The 16,220-nt window shown below is 37.8% G+C and overlaps 1 protein-coding gene across 2 annotated transcripts in view; it reads right to left on the bottom strand.

The window, feature by feature from the left end:
- The window catches only part of lama5 (laminin subunit alpha 5), a 92,255-nt gene that overhangs the window by 10,921 nt on the left and 65,114 nt on the right, over nt 1–16,220 (bottom strand). For both annotated transcript variants that reach the window (XM_005801930.2, XM_023331222.1), the window contains exons 47-67: nt 15,437–15,620; nt 14,798–14,938; nt 14,557–14,708; nt 13,348–13,458; nt 12,887–12,998; nt 12,637–12,807; nt 11,871–12,067; nt 11,601–11,717; nt 10,430–10,584; nt 10,197–10,326; nt 9,868–9,970; nt 9,644–9,757; nt 8,488–8,670; nt 7,361–7,503; nt 7,078–7,260; nt 6,846–6,985; nt 5,524–5,680; nt 4,126–4,262; nt 2,086–2,233; nt 1,835–1,969; nt 692–840 (exon numbers count right to left, since the gene is read on the bottom strand). In XM_005801930.2, the coding sequence (XP_005801987.1) occupies nt 692–840; nt 1,835–1,969; nt 2,086–2,233; nt 4,126–4,262; nt 5,524–5,680; nt 6,846–6,985; nt 7,078–7,260; nt 7,361–7,503; nt 8,488–8,670; nt 9,644–9,757; nt 9,868–9,970; nt 10,197–10,326; nt 10,430–10,584; nt 11,601–11,717; nt 11,871–12,067; nt 12,637–12,807; nt 12,887–12,998; nt 13,348–13,458; nt 14,557–14,708; nt 14,798–14,938; nt 15,437–15,620 (3,062 nt within the window). The remainder of the gene's footprint in view (nt 1–691; nt 841–1,834; nt 1,970–2,085; nt 2,234–4,125; nt 4,263–5,523; nt 5,681–6,845; nt 6,986–7,077; nt 7,261–7,360; nt 7,504–8,487; nt 8,671–9,643; nt 9,758–9,867; nt 9,971–10,196; nt 10,327–10,429; nt 10,585–11,600; nt 11,718–11,870; nt 12,068–12,636; nt 12,808–12,886; nt 12,999–13,347; nt 13,459–14,556; nt 14,709–14,797; nt 14,939–15,436; nt 15,621–16,220) is intronic.

The following is a 16,220-nucleotide window of genomic DNA, read 5'->3' as shown; positions in this document are numbered from 1 at the left end:
AAAGTGTTTATAGTCCTAAAGTCTAACTGAGCATCCAAAATGATTCCTAAATATTTTTCTTGTGATTCTTGTTCAACAGAATCCCCGTTGATCTGAATATACAAGGACTGTAATGGTGCTTTCTTTATTGAAAAGCAAACACACTTTATTTTCTTTGTATGAAGAGTTAAACAAGAACTCATGTAACTTTTTCAGCTGGAGAAAAAGTTACACTTTTGCATCTCCTTGATGTGTGATTGCATGGTGTATGTTATCTATTCAGCTTGTTCGAGTTGTTCAGTTTAAGAAATTATTGGACATGTCATTTTTAGAATTAAAAAAAATTGACAACTAGTACAAAAACAAAACTGTCTAGTGCAGCCTCGGTCCTCAGTGAAAAAAGGGTGATGGCTGAAAAAAGCAAAAACGTTTTTCCTCTGCTCACAAGAGGCAATAAAACTGAAAACACTAATAGTTTACAGTCTGTAAATACAGATTGACAAGAAGAAAGACACTAGGAATCCACTATGTTGACATCAGATTTGTAGAAAATTTGTGGAAGAAGGCAGAAAACTAACAATGCAAGTAAAACTGAACACATGTGCACAATAAAACATGGCAGCAACATGATAACCCATCATGGACACCATTCAATCCCTACTGACAAACATTTTCTTTACTTAAAAAGATGCTTTCATGTGGCTCCACTTACCTTTCAGGCAATTCCTCCTCTGGTGCTCCTCCCAGATAGTATTTACCACGGAAATCTGGTAAGTCTTCTGTTAAAGTTAGTGTAAAGATAGAGGCATTGCCATTGAGTACTGTGATCCTTTTATACTTGTCAACCAATATAGTCTTCAGCTGAAAAACAATAAAAAGAGGAAAATTAATTTACAGTTTAAATGACTGAGAAGATTATGATACAGTAAATATGCTGCTGCAGGATTAGCAACTCATTAAAATGAAACTTGAACCTAAAGCTGATAGCAAAATATATAAAATCACTTCCTTTGTTCAATCAGTTGTTTTACTTTGTTGAAAACTAATGATTGGACAGTAATCACTTATAATGTCTAAATGTATGTTCATTTGAGATATGGTTTCTGTTGATAATTGGCAAATGTTAGCTGAATAATGGCTTTTCATTTCTAAATGGAGAGGAGCACCAACCCCCCTCTTGACCCTGCAAAGAACACTGTTGGATAATAGAAGATGGGTTTGCATTTTTGCTCATTAGCTCTTCTTATTTCAGGTATGTTATTGATATACAGCTTTTGGAATGAGAAACCTATCAGTGTGCATCCCCAGTTTCTACTGCTTCACTTAATTACACCACCCAGCAAAAATAAGTTAATGATTTTTGGCATCTGGAAAACGAGCCAATTCAAAAATCTCCCAATTGTTGAGTCATATTCGACGAGCACTACGCCGTTACCTAGCTACGCAGGCTTGATATTCTTAGTGTATTAGAAAAGTATGAAAATATGTTAAATATTCTGGCTACTAGAAACAACACAGTTGCACTAAAGCATAAAACATAAAGTGAGAAACAAAAACTCTACAGCGCTCCTGCTTACTTTAAATCAATATTAAGGAATTATTGACTTAAAACAAGCTACTATTTCTTACTGAAAAGTTACTTTTAAGTTACTTTTGTCTTATTTCAAGTGTACTAAGATATTTGCACTAGAAACTAGACCAAAATTACGCGGTAAGATTTTGTTTTTCTGCACGTGAGAATTTGCTGCCTTCGTTCCTAAATAGGAGCCAAATGATGGGAAGTCAGAGGGTTACCAACTGCAGCTTCATAGCCAAAACTTAAGATAAAACAAAGATAAAAACATGTCAGACTCACAAGCCTTAACTCGCCATCACTAATCTTCAGCAGATTCAAATCGTTACTGTCAGGCGGATGTTCGATCAAAGTACCGTTGAAATCATAATAAAGTCGGAGCTGTCCCTGAAGTACGGCCAGGCACAAAACCTTCTCCTGATGGACATAAGAGAAAGCAGTGAGTACCTCTGAAGAACGACAGCAGACATCAATGAACAGATAACAATAACACAAAGCTGGGAGTGTTGTAATCAATTGAAATGGGTCTTTACCTCATTTTTGAGAAGGACTAATATTCCTTTGCGTGACAGGAGTCTGATGTCCTGGTCAATTGCCATCACTGAACGTAAATGAGTAGAAGTAAAGTTGATCTCAGCAAAGCCGGTTCCATCGAAATATTCCCCGTCAACCACCGAAGACCTATTATAAGAAATTTCTTTCAGCAAGCATATTTAAAATAATAACAATAACAAAGATGACTATTGTGGAGTAGTGCTTTGCAGCAAAAAGGTCCTGGGTTCAAGTCTTACAATTGGGTTTCTGTATGGATGTAGAGTGACTAGTAAAAATATTCATATCCTGTAAGTTTTTGTCACATTATGATCATAAACAAAAATATATTTAATTGAAATTTTATGTGAAAAACTAATACAAAGTGGTATTGACCCTTTGCCTGTGACGTCACAACCTATTTGCTCCTGTAAAGCCTGTTGGAAAACATACATCTGTTACCCTAATGTTGCTTTTATTCAGTTGATTTCACTGTAAAAACAAATAGATAAGGATACAAACCAAACTTGTCATTTTATTGTGTAACTTTTAACGAGGAAAGATACGGTCGTGATGGCTATAACAACCCTCGGTGTAATCGCGGATTTGCAGCGAACACTTTATACAAAGTAAGAACATTTAATCAACACGTCAGGAGGGAATGGATCGGTTTTTAAACTAGCTTTTTAAAAATTTTGTAGCCCCATCCAAGTGTATTACGTTCACAGACAAATCAGCTTAACTTGAACAAGTAGAAGCCATAAATATATTGGCAAAAACAACTTGGGAAAACAATTTCAGCTGCTCTGTTCAGTTGACATGATGCTGGCTCCGCCTCCATGCAGGAGTAGAGCAGACCTCCTACAAACAAACAGTGTTATAATGGCAGAGGAGAGGAACTCAATGTGTGACATTTGTGGAGTCATTTTTACCTTATCAACAAACACTGAAGCAAAGACAGCAGGCAAGAAAATTCTCTAATGAGTCCTACATCAGGTCTGTAAAATTAGTTGTGGGAAACAACGGAGAACTCAACGATAAACCCACGATAAAGCTCAGTCTTTCGCAGCCACAGGAAGAATGAGGATGTGAGTGTGAAAGCTGTGTCAATGCATTTTGCACGTTCAAAATGGTTGAGTAATGACTTAAATAATACTGGCTTGTGAAAATCTGCCTTCAGGAATAAGCCTAAAAATACACATTAGCGGGCGTGCCGTGGTGGCGTAGCGGTTAGCGCGACCCGTATTTGGAGGCCTTGAGTCCTCGACGCGGCCGTCGCAGGTTCGACTCCCGGACCCGACGACATTTGCCGCATGTCTTCCCCCCTCTCCTTCCCCGTTTCCTGTCAGCCTACTGTCATATAAGGGACACTAGAGCCCACCCCTGGAGGGGTAAAAAAAATACACATTAACATAAACATGTACCGCAGTTACTGCGGCACATGTTTTCATGCTGCCTTAGAGCTACCATTGGAATTTACACACATAAAATCAAGCATATACCGTTCTGGGTAACGGTGCCCAGATTGCATGTTCCCCACTGACAACGTTGGACCATGATTTCCTATTAATTTCTTCGAAAACTCCCTAACCGCAGTTCCTGCAGATAAGGGGCGTGTACTTCCAGATAAAGGGACAAATGGGTTGATTGGTCAGTTGCTGACAAACCCCATAGAATGATTGACAGATGGCATCATGTTAATACTTTTGTCCTTCACTGCCGACGTCCGTCATTGCGCCTCTAGTGACGTAGTTGCAAAGGGTCAATACAATTGTGAACTAGAAAGAAAATTATATATGATTCAAAATGTGTTGTACAAAACAGCTGAAGCTCAGTCAGATTAGATGCAAAGTGTTTATGAACACCAGTTTTCAGAACTTGCCACCGATTCTCAACTGGGATTAGGTCTGGACTTTGGCTATGCCATTCTAACAAACAATGAATATGTTTTGTTTTAAACCATTCCACTGTAGCCCTGGAGGGAAAGCAAACAGAAAAAAACTTATGCTGCTAAGTACAAAATTAAGCAAACATGGTCTGACCTGCTGCACGGTTTCTCTGTTTTAGTGTTGAGATTGAAGGCTTTTTCAAAGTTATACAGACTGACTACTTCCTGGTTCAGCGACTCCAGCTGAATGCAGCCCTCAAATCCAGTTGAATTGTTAAATGGGGCGGGAAGCTGAAAGAAAGAAAATAAGAACAAATGTATTTATTTCTGTAAAACACATAATAAACACTGTAATAAAGAACATCAAGTTTATTTATGCAAACAATAAAAAAATGTTATGCTTACAAAATAAAGTTGAAGCTTTGTCTTGGTAATATTTGATTTTCAGATTTCTTACATTTTGAAGGTTTATGATATCAATGCTGCTAGTAGGGCTGTTCAATATGGACTAAAAATTCAATCTGATTTTTTTCTCACACAATCCAGTCTTAATTAGAAATGAGAGAAAACATTTTCTAAAAGGAGCTTTTATTCCAGTCATCCCTTCTGTAAGTTAAGAGAGTATTGGGGTCAGGCGATGACAATGTTGTTTAATTATAAGAATATTATGAGTTGCAATATAAGCAAAACATAGACACAATTTTACCAAAAGAAAGTCTTTTTAATAAGAAAAAATCTTGGATAATAAATCTAACACAATTGCTGTCCAGTGATTGTGCAGAAATTTTTTTGTTTGTGACGCTATCTTTTTAAAGATGTTAGTGTTTCCAGAGGTCACAAAAGGTCACCCCCCCCCCCTTCAAATCAGACAAAATTGGTGTCAATCAAGTCGGCAATGCTTGCGCTGGTTTGTGCAGCATAACTTTTCATCTGTGCTGCTTTTGCTTTCAAGATATTAAAGGTCAAAAGGTCAACCAGCCTGCCCACATTGTCCATATCTAACAAAATTGGTGACATAAATTTTTATTAATGATTATGGCACAAACAAACATCTTTGCAGCACAAACGTAACACAAATGTATGAGATTAGATTTGTGTCATGTGGATTGCTGGTTGACCTTTCATGACCTCTGTAAACATTTTATTATCTTTAAAAATATAGCAGCACAAACAATCTTATTGCACAAACCAAATTTAGCAGAGTTGATTTTGAGGGGTCGGTGGCTGGTTTACCTCTAACCTTCAAACTTTCATCAATATCTTCAAACGTTTTAGCTGAACAAATGCAGTCGAGTTGATTAATGCCAATTTTGTGTGATTTGGGGAAGGTGACCTGGCATGACCTCTGAAAACATGTATTAATATCTTTAAAATGATAGTAGCACAAACAAAAATTCTTGCCGTACAAACATTTGACATCAATTTTGTTAGTTTTGAAGAAAATTGGGGAGTGACTTCACTCAGGACTTTCAGCGCCGTGTTGCAGCATTCCGTTCTTTTGTAACAGTGAGTGTAACCTGACAATGGCGGCACTTGGCCCGCCTTTGCTCACCTGGAAAGAATCTGGGGGTCCGCCAACATAGAAGACTGTGTCGTTGGTTTGGAAGTTGAGCAGTCCCATATCACCTTTGCCCTCCCCTTCTGCCTTGAAGATCTTTTCGTCGTATTTCAAGAAATAAGACATGGACATTTGACCGTACTGGAGAATCCTACATTAAAACAGACAAGGCAGTTACAAGCATTAACTAAATACATGCTCCCTAAGCTTGGAAGTCTGAAAAGCTAAGCACATTTTTAACATACGATAAATTAAACTTACAATGTTTTCGAGTTGTTTTTCTGATCGATTTTTCCCTATAACTGCATGTTTTTGTGGTGTGATTTCATGATTCCGATGGCTACATTTGACAGAAGATGATGTTTATCACAATAAATTTTGCTGGACAATAAATTATCCTAGAAATGACTGCGATAAACCATAATATTGTCATTTTGACACAATTTCCTACTACTACAATGATAACGGCATATTAATCCAAGTACATCCTCAAACTTTATTTTCTAAAGAACATTAACATTTTAAATATTTAAGTAAATAAATAAAACAACAATTAAAATGGATTATACAGTTTTATAGCCAAAATTTATTTTCAAAAAATATCTTTCATTCAGCTTTGACAGGGAAAATAAGAAAAAGTGGCAGGTAGAGCAAAGTACCTACTTCCCATTGTTACATTTTTGCAGCATTTTTCAAAATGCCGAGTTTTCAACGATTTTAAAGGGTAAAACCTCTTTGATAATTGTCCACAAGTAAATTGTCAATCTCATTTTAATTTATCACATCATTAATTGGTAACTTGTTGCTGAAATATGCTACATAAATAAACTGGAGTTCTTTCTCTGACAAAAAACTTTTCAAAATTTGTCAAAAGTTTTGTTCGCTTTGATTCTTACAAAGCCATTTGTAACTATCAATTGACTTTGTGTCATTTGATAGTTACAAATCTAAGGGGGAACAAAATCACATATGTGGTTCCTCAGGGCTCCATTATCAGTCCAAATACAGTATATTCAATATTTACATGCTTACAGTTTCTGAAACGCCACGATTAAGTGGTGTGATAAGCTTTTTCCCCCTCCTTGATTTTTTATTTTGTGCATGTTTGTCACCATAAAGTGTTTCAGAACATCAAACCAATTTAAATATTAGTCAACGTCAACGCAAGTAAACACAAAATGTAGTTTTTAGGTGTACAGTATAACGGGAGAAAAAAATTAAACCTGGGACAGGGTTATCCGATTAATCAATTACTGGAGTAATTGGTAGTTGCAGCCTGACTATGAATCATTGTTAGAAAGGGTTAAAACTCTTACCTATCCAACACAACTCTGTTGAATGTTCCATCAGTTTGGGCATCGTGAGACGACATCACCTTTATAGTTTCTTCTCCAACATTGAAATACCAGCTCAGTATCTTCCCCTCCAACACCATGCCCAAAAACTCCTTATTGGACTACAAATACAGCAGACATGAGTATAAAAATAACACACATTTGTTCCTCTTAGCCATAAAATGTCCCTCTGAGTTGATGTTGTAGGACGTACATTTTTGTTGCCGAGGAAGAAGACAAACTGTGTTTTCGGATCAGTGGTGGAACGTTTTCTCTGCTTTGGCTGTGATGGGCTGATGTACAGCTTCAGGGAGGTGTATGCAGCCAGGTCCGCCAGGTTAGAAGGAGTACGTACCTGAACGGCCGACTTCCCGTTAAACTTCATGGACACGCTCACCTGGAGGGGAAACAGCCGGTTACATTTCGAATCCAGTCCAGACCAATAAACTTTGAAGAAATGTGTAAATACTTTGAGTTTTGGACAGAAAAGTATGCACCTTGTTGACAGTGTTGCGCGCCTCCTGAATGAGCTGCCGGATCCGGTTGATGTTCTCAGAGATGTTTGGCATTTGGACAGAATAATTCTGCAGGTTGTCAAGTTTCTTCAGCAACGTCGGGATGTGTTCTTCCAGCTTTCGAACTAAGAACGAAAAAACATTATTTGAGGGAATGTAAGTTTCAGAGGTATTTGTTTAATAAAATTAAAATCAGCAATATGTCTAGAAGTAGTTGATTGTTAGACTTCTTGTGTTTGCTTGGGACTAAAACGATTGATTGGATAAATTACATGCTGCAAGTATTTAGCTGCAGATGCATCCTTGCATTCACTGGAGGAATGTTGTTATTGCTGTTTACTTTATTATTTTAAAAAAGAATTGTAATCATTTCTTTTTTTCATATTTAAATTTATTTGTAAGTTAAGTTGTTAACTGGGTTGTTTTTTTTTATCAGACTGATTAAAGTCAGAATAATAACATTTTTTGTAACCAATAGATTAATTGATTACAAACATAATCATTAGTTGCAGCCTTAGTTTTGTTTCCTTCCTTAATCATTTGATTACTGACAGGTTACTTATTGATTCTGTAACTGCCAACAGTACAATAATTAAATTTCAATTGAAGCCTAAATCATTTTGAGATTTTAAGAATACATTTTTATAATGAATGCATCCTTTTTCTTTTTATTAAATATTCAATAATGGCTCATTAATTGAGTAAAACAATTTATTATTAATGTCCTACTGAACATTTATTTTTTTAGAACTACCATTCTATTTTTACCGTTTCTGGAAACTGGTGAAAAACAAACAAAAAAAACCCCATCCTACTGAAAAGAAAAATCAACACAAAATACCAGTTGTATTATCACAACAATTATTCTGTTGTGATAATTTAATCCTATTATCCCATAAAAAATAGTAAAACTGCTAGGGCCTGTTTTGTTTATTATATCTACCTTCAAAAATATCAGTTGGTTCTTTGTCATTTTTAGGCATAATTATTAAAAGTCATTGTGGACGATTTGAAGAGCAATTTGCAGCTCCATATGCCATTCCCGATTTATGTACAGGGGGAAAAAATACTAAAATCAAGTACTAAAATCCTTTCTGCAGTATTCCCACCCGTTTCGCTGGCGTTGATCAGGGCCTTGTTGATGTCATCGCTCGTGGAGTTGGTGTCACCGTAAGCTTGTTGCCATTGGTCCAGTTGCTTTTTAATGGGGAGCAACATGTTGTTGACGTCAGTGGCTGTGATGTTTGCTTTATTCGCCACAGTTTTTGCTTCATTGATCTCCTGAGTCACATCTGCAAATAAAAAAAAAAAAAGCAAATGCCTAGAATTAACGCTCTGCAAAAAACAGGCGTGTACAGAGAATTTAATACTGAAACATTACATTAATAATGTAATGTTTGTAAAGTTTAAAAACAATATTTTAAAAATCTATAATATGCAAATTGATGAGATAAATGAATTTATACATTATGTGAAGATTGTTACTGTTGGTTTTTAATTTATCTCAGAAATTGTTCAGGTAGTTGGTTGTATTTCTGTGTTTTGATTTTGTTCATGTGTTTTAAGGTATTTTGTGATGTATTTTTGTAATGATTGAAAAAAGTATGATTTCATTGTAATATTTGCGGTGTGGACCCCAGTATAAATGGTCTAAGCCAGCAGTGTCCAAACTTTTTGTCTTGTAGGCCAAAATTGTGAAGGAAAAAAACCTGAGGGCCAGAAAAATGTAATATTTTTAATAAAAACTTATATGGTAATGCTATTTCAACCAACATGATAATGTAATAGTTTAAACAAATTAAGTAGTAAGATTTTTCTGTTTGTCCTTTTGGTTTTAAACTTGTAAACTATTGTAGAGCCAAAACTTGAGGTTATTTAAAATAAAATTGTATGGCAGAAACAATTAATTGGTTTAACTGGAAGTTAATTGTTAACTTCCAGTTGACAATTAATCGATTAATTGTTAACTGGTCTATTTGCTGAAAGAACACACTAAGAACACAGTAATTAAGCCAAAACTGAACCAAAAATATATCCTATTAAGCACATTTTGCTATCAAATTATTATTTGGTTAATCCATTAAATAATCAATAAATAGTTATTTTTCTCATCAAGCATTCTAAGAATAACCCGAAGAGCCCATTTGATTCAAATTTAACCTGCTGTTGCGTCATCCAGCCACAGAGCTTTTCCAATGCATGAGGCTTGATTTAATCTTTGTAATTCTAGAAACTGCATTGCTTTAAAACGTTTTAACTGCTTACTTGAGGTGGAATTGAGGCTTTTCTGAATTTCTGCCAAATCCTTCACGGCTTGATCGTGTTTGGCCTTGGCTAAATTCAGCCGTTTCTGAGCTTCTTCCAGCTCTCCCTTCAGGGCTGCAAGACAGAAAAAATTATTTTACCACTTCAGATTCTAAAAACTGGGTCATAATTTAAAGCAGAAGATGAAAATCTATTTAATTTTGATTAAAAGACACTGTACTTACTGTTGTTGAGTTCATCGTTCATCTGTTGGACTTCTCCATGTAGTTCCATGCTGTGGTTCTTCAGACCGCTCGCCGACTGTCCAAGGTCCTGGTTCTTTATATTCTAAAAGTATTTAAAGCCAAACTAGATATTAACAGCAACAAAAAAAGATTTGCATACTTTTAAAAAGAAAGGGTGTATTTGTGTGTAGGCGTGTGTGTGTGTGTGTGTGTGTACTTGTTATGCTGCATTTTTAGGACCGTTGTGGTATATTCAATCACCATCTGATGACCTGCTGGTCTTATGGAAACCAATATGGAGAAAAATATAAGCGTGTGTGTTTATGTACCTCTAGAGTGTCATTTGCAGCCTTCTCAGCCATTTTCGCGGCATGTTCTGCTGCAGTGATGTTATTGACAACATTGTTGTAGACTTTTGTTAAATCCACAGACGGATCCTTCTTGGTCTCTGCGATCAAACTGTAGTAGCAACACATCACAGGTTAACGTTGTTTTATTGGAACCATCTATCAATTCTCTGTCTAACTGGGAAGTTTTAGCTGGACACACAGAAGATCCCTACCTGGTCAAGTTCATGGCTAAGGCATTCAGCAGCTCAGCGTGTTTCTCTGCCTCCTCCACTAGAGGGATTAAGGTGTTGGTTGCAGCAAATGTTTGCACCTTGTTTGCCAAAGGCGACCTGGCACCATCTAGCTGTGCTGCCAGATGTTCATATTCCTGACAGATACATTTTAGAGGGATAAATTCAGGGTCTGCTTCAGGTATTCATCACCACTCACTAACAAGCAGTTTGGAACTAAGAAAGATCGATCCAATGTTAAGGTTGTCCTGTATACAGCAGAAAAAAAATAGTCTCAACTTACAAACTTCCTCAAGTTTAAATAATGGAATAAATGACTCTCTAAAGTGGTTAGTTCTTCATCTGTCCTTGGATGGAAACTTAAGTTATTTTCAGACCTGATAGTTTGGTATATTCGGTTCGACTCGGGACCAAAGTTGCAACATTTGTTCCACTGCAGAGTCAAACCAACCAAACTAATTAAAAAACCTGTTCACCTCCTCACCTGTGGGGGCGCTGCACCAAAAGCCACTGAAGGAAATGACATGAAAACCGCTGAAGAAGACACTGAGTGCAACTTTTTTCTTCAAAAAAGTAAACAAAAATGGAGTAGCATCAGATTTTAACAGTTGTATCTCCTTTGGCTTTGGTTAAAGACCACAAGTCATATCTCCTGCTAGCGCTAGGCTAACACGTTTGTTTTGGTTGCTTTTACCCAGAATGCCCTGCATTATAGTCCACTTCCTGCTTTTGGAGTGATCTCTGGTTCGCTTGCTGTTCGCATATGCATTTGAATCAGACCAGAGTTCACGTCAACCAAAATGTGACCGAGGTTTACAGGCAGACTGGACTTCACTTCTTTGGTCCGGTTATGCATCCACACCATCCTAAATTAACCGGACTTTCTAGGCAGTATCCAGTTTAGTTTAGTGGCACAGATTGGATTTTTTGGGGGGCGATTCTAGAATTCTCAGTACCACTTTTGAAATGCTAGCTCTGCATAATTGCAATATATGCAAAATAAAATGAATGTAAACATTTTCAGAGTTGGAAAACCTGATAGTTTTTATAGCACTGAACATAATATTCCTGAATCTTGACTACAAATAACCAATTTTACGAAACTAGAAGTTTGATGCACTCTAAATATTTATGTGTTTTGATTTGTTCCTACCTCTTTGGACTCCTGCAGCATCTGAACCACAGAGTTGACTTGAGTGACATCAGCGACAGCCATTTCTAGCGTGTCGTTCACTTCCTTCTGCTTCATTAACAAGTCTTCGATCTTCCTCTGAGGGAAACAGAGACAGCAGACATCAGATGCACTCACACACACACACGCACGCACACACACACACACACACACACACACACGCACGCACGCACGCACGCACGCACACACACACACACACACACACACTCACTGTTTTATCAGATTTCTTACGTTGTTTTCCTCCAGAGTTTTCTCGTTGATGCTGTTGAGTTCTGCGGCTCTGGCAGTGTTGTTCACAGCTTCGTTCAGAGCGTCTCGCAGGTTTATCATTTCAGTGGTGAAGCGGTGCAAACGGTCCCTGATGGCCTTTGTCAAGTTTACATTTTCCTGCTGACGGTTTGCCAGCTCCTTGATAACACGATCCAATACTAACACAAACATACAGAGGGATTTACTGGACATTTTGTGATCATTTCCACAATATTTTAGCTCAAAATGATCAGCTGAAGCAATTAATTGCGATTAATTGATTCTTAAAATAATCACCAACTATTTTAGTAATAGATTAATTGTTAACTGGAGTATACAGACTCCAAAAAAGGCAATTTGCTAAAAACAACAACAACAGCATATTCAGAACAGTAATTAAACTACTATAATATTAAATTATATTAAATACACATTTTGGATTTAATATAAAAACAACTACACCCTGTAAAAATGTTTTCTCCAAAACTCCTTGGATGAAAAAAAATTATATGTTACTGTGTTTTAGAGAATAAACTGTTTATCTAAAAAAAGGATTTGAATTATTTGTTTATTTGAATTTTTTAATGTATTTTTAAGAACTTGGTGGTTAAATGAAAAACATGTAGAATGTGCCAATTTTTATAACTTGAATAATCGCCAAAATAATTGATAGAAAAATTGATGACTAAAAATAACCAATAGTTGCAGCCTTAGTAACTGTGAGTAGGGGCTCAGATGGTAAACTTACATTTCTCTGTTTCGTTTTTCTCCTTGTCTGCCAGTTTCTTCTGACCCACACAGCTCCTGTACCTCATCTCCCTCAGTATGGCCTGAACCTCCCTGATCTTCGCCTCCTGCCCCTCCACATCCCAATCGCCCTCCGTTTCGTTTCGGGACTGGTTCGCCAAGTGCAGCGTCGCTGCAGACAGAAGCAGACGATGGTCAAACAATCCGCCGTCTGTGGCCGTGTTTTGGGGATAAACAGGCGTTTCTCTCACCGTTTATGTCCATGCTGATGTTGTTAATGAATCTCAGCAGATCTTCTGCCCTGTTGTGGGTGTGGGAGGTACTGTCATCTAGCAGACCGACCCGGCCTGTCATTACTCTTGACTGAAAACACCACACAATTTTACGACCGTGAATTAGGGCCATTGTAGATAGAAAAAAAAACAATAAACAGGAGTAAATTTCTGCTAAAAAATCCTGCCAAAGAAAATCTCAGAGATTAATCTAAAAATTTCTCAGACTTTTCTTGACTTAATAGCAGCAGAAAGAATCAGTTACAATTTCATCCTGTGACAAACACATCTATGTAATTATCTAAAGGAAACTTAAATAAATAAATAAGTAAACAAAAAATATTTACTTAAACTTAAAATGTTTTAATTTGTGAAATTATCAAGACTATCATTTAAGCCGTATTGACTGAACAAGAGGCTTGAATATGTGCGTTTCTGACCTTCTTCTGCAAGTCATCAATGTCAGCTTTGATGGTCGCGATGTCCATGTCCAGCATGTCGGCGCGACTCCTGCTTTCGTCCAGCGTGTTGTTGTAGCTCTCAATGGCGCGCTGGAATCCAGATATTTAAATTAAACACCAAAAACACACAAACAGACAAACCTGTTGATTTGGTGAAGATGTGTTGATCTCACACTGAGCCAACCTTTAATTGGGAACCTTATTAGAAGTTCATGAACTGATTTAAAAATCAGCAACATTAAAAAAACTAAAACACTACCATGCTTAGCTGTGGGTTTCATAAGACAAGGGCTGCAAACAATTGACTTACGATAAATTATTGATTAATGGTTTATTAGATTAAAATTAGTTACGATTGATTAACTAATAACGTCTGCTTAGACCAGGGGTCTCAAACTCCAGTCCTCAAGGGCCGCAGTCCTGCAACTTTTAGATGTGCCTCTGCTGCACCACACCTGAATAGAATAATTAGGTCATTAGCAAGGCTGGGAGAACTGATCTACACAAGGAGGAGGTCATTAAGCCATTTCATTCCAGCGTTTTGTACCTGTGGCACATCTAAAAACTGCAGGACTGCGGCCCTCGAGGACTGGAGTTTGACCCTGGCTTAGACCATCTTTTAGTATTGTAGTTTCGTCTCCATCCAGCAGAGGGCGCTGCTGGTCATCTTTAAACTAAGCTAGATGATAACAGGATTAAAGATGGCGGCCATACCAGAACAGGAAAGAGAAACAACCCAAACAGAGTCCAGTGCACTTCATGCAGTTTTGTTTTGAAATATAAACACTCAACAAGCTCCTTAAATTATCACCTTAATAGCGCTGCATGATGGAGCAGCGTCAACTTCTCAACCAAAAATTACTGATTTGCTATAAAGATGAGGATGTGATCATGACACAAAAAAATCGCCAATAAGTGCAGTTGATTTTGAGGGCTTTCTAAGTTTAACAATGTGAGAAAAATAAAATTTTCTGTTTATTCAGTCAGAATAAAAGTCATAAAACAATTCCCTCAAAGTTTTGGAGACATTTAACACAGGATGCACATTTGGTTTGGTAGCAATATTTGTATCTTGTTTTTCATTCAGCTCCATCGTGAAACACGATGATCAGTTCATCATCGTGTTTCACACCAAACTCACATTGCAGCTCTTTGAAGCAAATGTTTGGCTTGTGTGTTTAAACTCACAGCGACGTCCTGTATGGACTTGTTGAAGCTCGCAAGCTGAGCCCAGGACATCGAGCTGGCGTTGAGGTTCCTCAGCTGCCGCGACATGGAGCTGAAGTCGCTGTCCAATCTCTCCAGATCTTCCAGCAGCACGATGACGCAGCTGTCACACACTGAGTGTCCACACCCACAGGACGCCGTCCGTCAGTGATTAATCCTCCGGTTTCCATTCTCGGTCTGCAGGTATGTGCGATTTACTTACCTTCGCAGTGCATGCCGCGCCGGTCCTCCACAGGGACGCTGTACCTTTCCAAGCAGGCGTCACACTGTCTCCCCGTCATCCCGTTTGGACAGCGGCACTCACCGGTCCGGGGGTCACAGCGACCTCCATGACAGTCGCACCCTAAAATGACCCACAGATCAGTTCAATCAACCAATCAAATTTAAACACATTTCTGCAACAAGGTAGTTAAAAGTGCTTTACGTCATTAACAACACGAAAATTGACAATTGAAGCATTACATTTTGCCTAGTGCCGTCATCAAGACCGTGGTCAGTGTTTCATTTATGATGTTTCTAAAGCAGCTCTAAACAGGTGCTGCTTGTCTAGATTTAAAGGAACTCAGAGTATCGGCCGGTTTGCAGTTTTCTGGAAGTTTGTGGTGCATAGAAGCTGAATGCTGGTTCTGGATGCAGAGCAAACCAGAACCAGAAGTGTAATAGCATAATAATTCCATCCAAGCAGCCTTGGACCTAGCATAGATACAACAATGTTTGTGATAAAGTGGAATAAAATGGTCAAAAAATCTAAACACTCCCATTAAGGAGTCAGTCAGCTGCTGCAACTAAAGCAGAAACAGTGATGTATGACGGTACCGTTAGCCCAGGTGTGCACACTCACTCTTGCAGCCGTCCGGTCCATAGTCCCAGTGACCAGGAGCGCACTGCCTGCAGTTCGGTCCGTTGACCCCAGGCTGGCAGGCGCACTGACCGCTCTGAGGATTACACGGCTGGACGAGCGCCGCCGAGGCCTCGCACTCACACTGACGACAGCCGGAGCACGAGTTGAAGCCGAACGACCCGTCCTTAGAACAACACAACAGGATGGAAAGTTACGCAAACATTTCCCTTGCTCATCAGTTTTCTGAACAAGGCACACAACAAATGCATCTTACCAGATATTTTTGTCTAATTTCTTGTGCAAACATGTTATCACACTTGAAATCAGACAAAACTAACTATGAACTTGTTTTAAGTCAATAATTCTTGAATGTTAAATAAAAATCCTAGTTCTGCTGGCAGATTATTTTCACTTATAACAAGACATTTTCCCACATTATCAGTGAAAGAATCTGTCAGCCGACCTGGCACTTTTTCTTGGTCTATATCCAAGAATTATTGATTTAAAACAAGCGCCAATATTTTACTGAAAAGTCACTTCTAAGCTAGTTTTGTCTTATAGTGTACTTAGACATTTGCATAAGAAATTAGACAAAAATACTTGGTAAGATGTTGTGTTTTTGCAGTGCAGAGGCAAACAATAGGTATTGATAGAAGGTCTTATTGTGTTTTGAACACCATCACTTAGACCTAGTTCCCATTTTGTACTTGATCAGAGCAAAATAACCTGACTTAGTGAGCAAACAGAAGCAGAAAGTGTTAAAATTCATAGACTGCACTGTAAA

Source organism: Xiphophorus maculatus, chromosome 1 (genome assembly GCF_002775205.1).
Source record: "Xiphophorus maculatus strain JP 163 A chromosome 1, X_maculatus-5.0-male, whole genome shotgun sequence".
Classification (NCBI taxonomy): Eukaryota; Metazoa; Chordata; class Actinopteri; order Cyprinodontiformes; family Poeciliidae; genus Xiphophorus; species Xiphophorus maculatus.
This window is presented reverse-complemented; position numbering and strand designations above follow the sequence as displayed.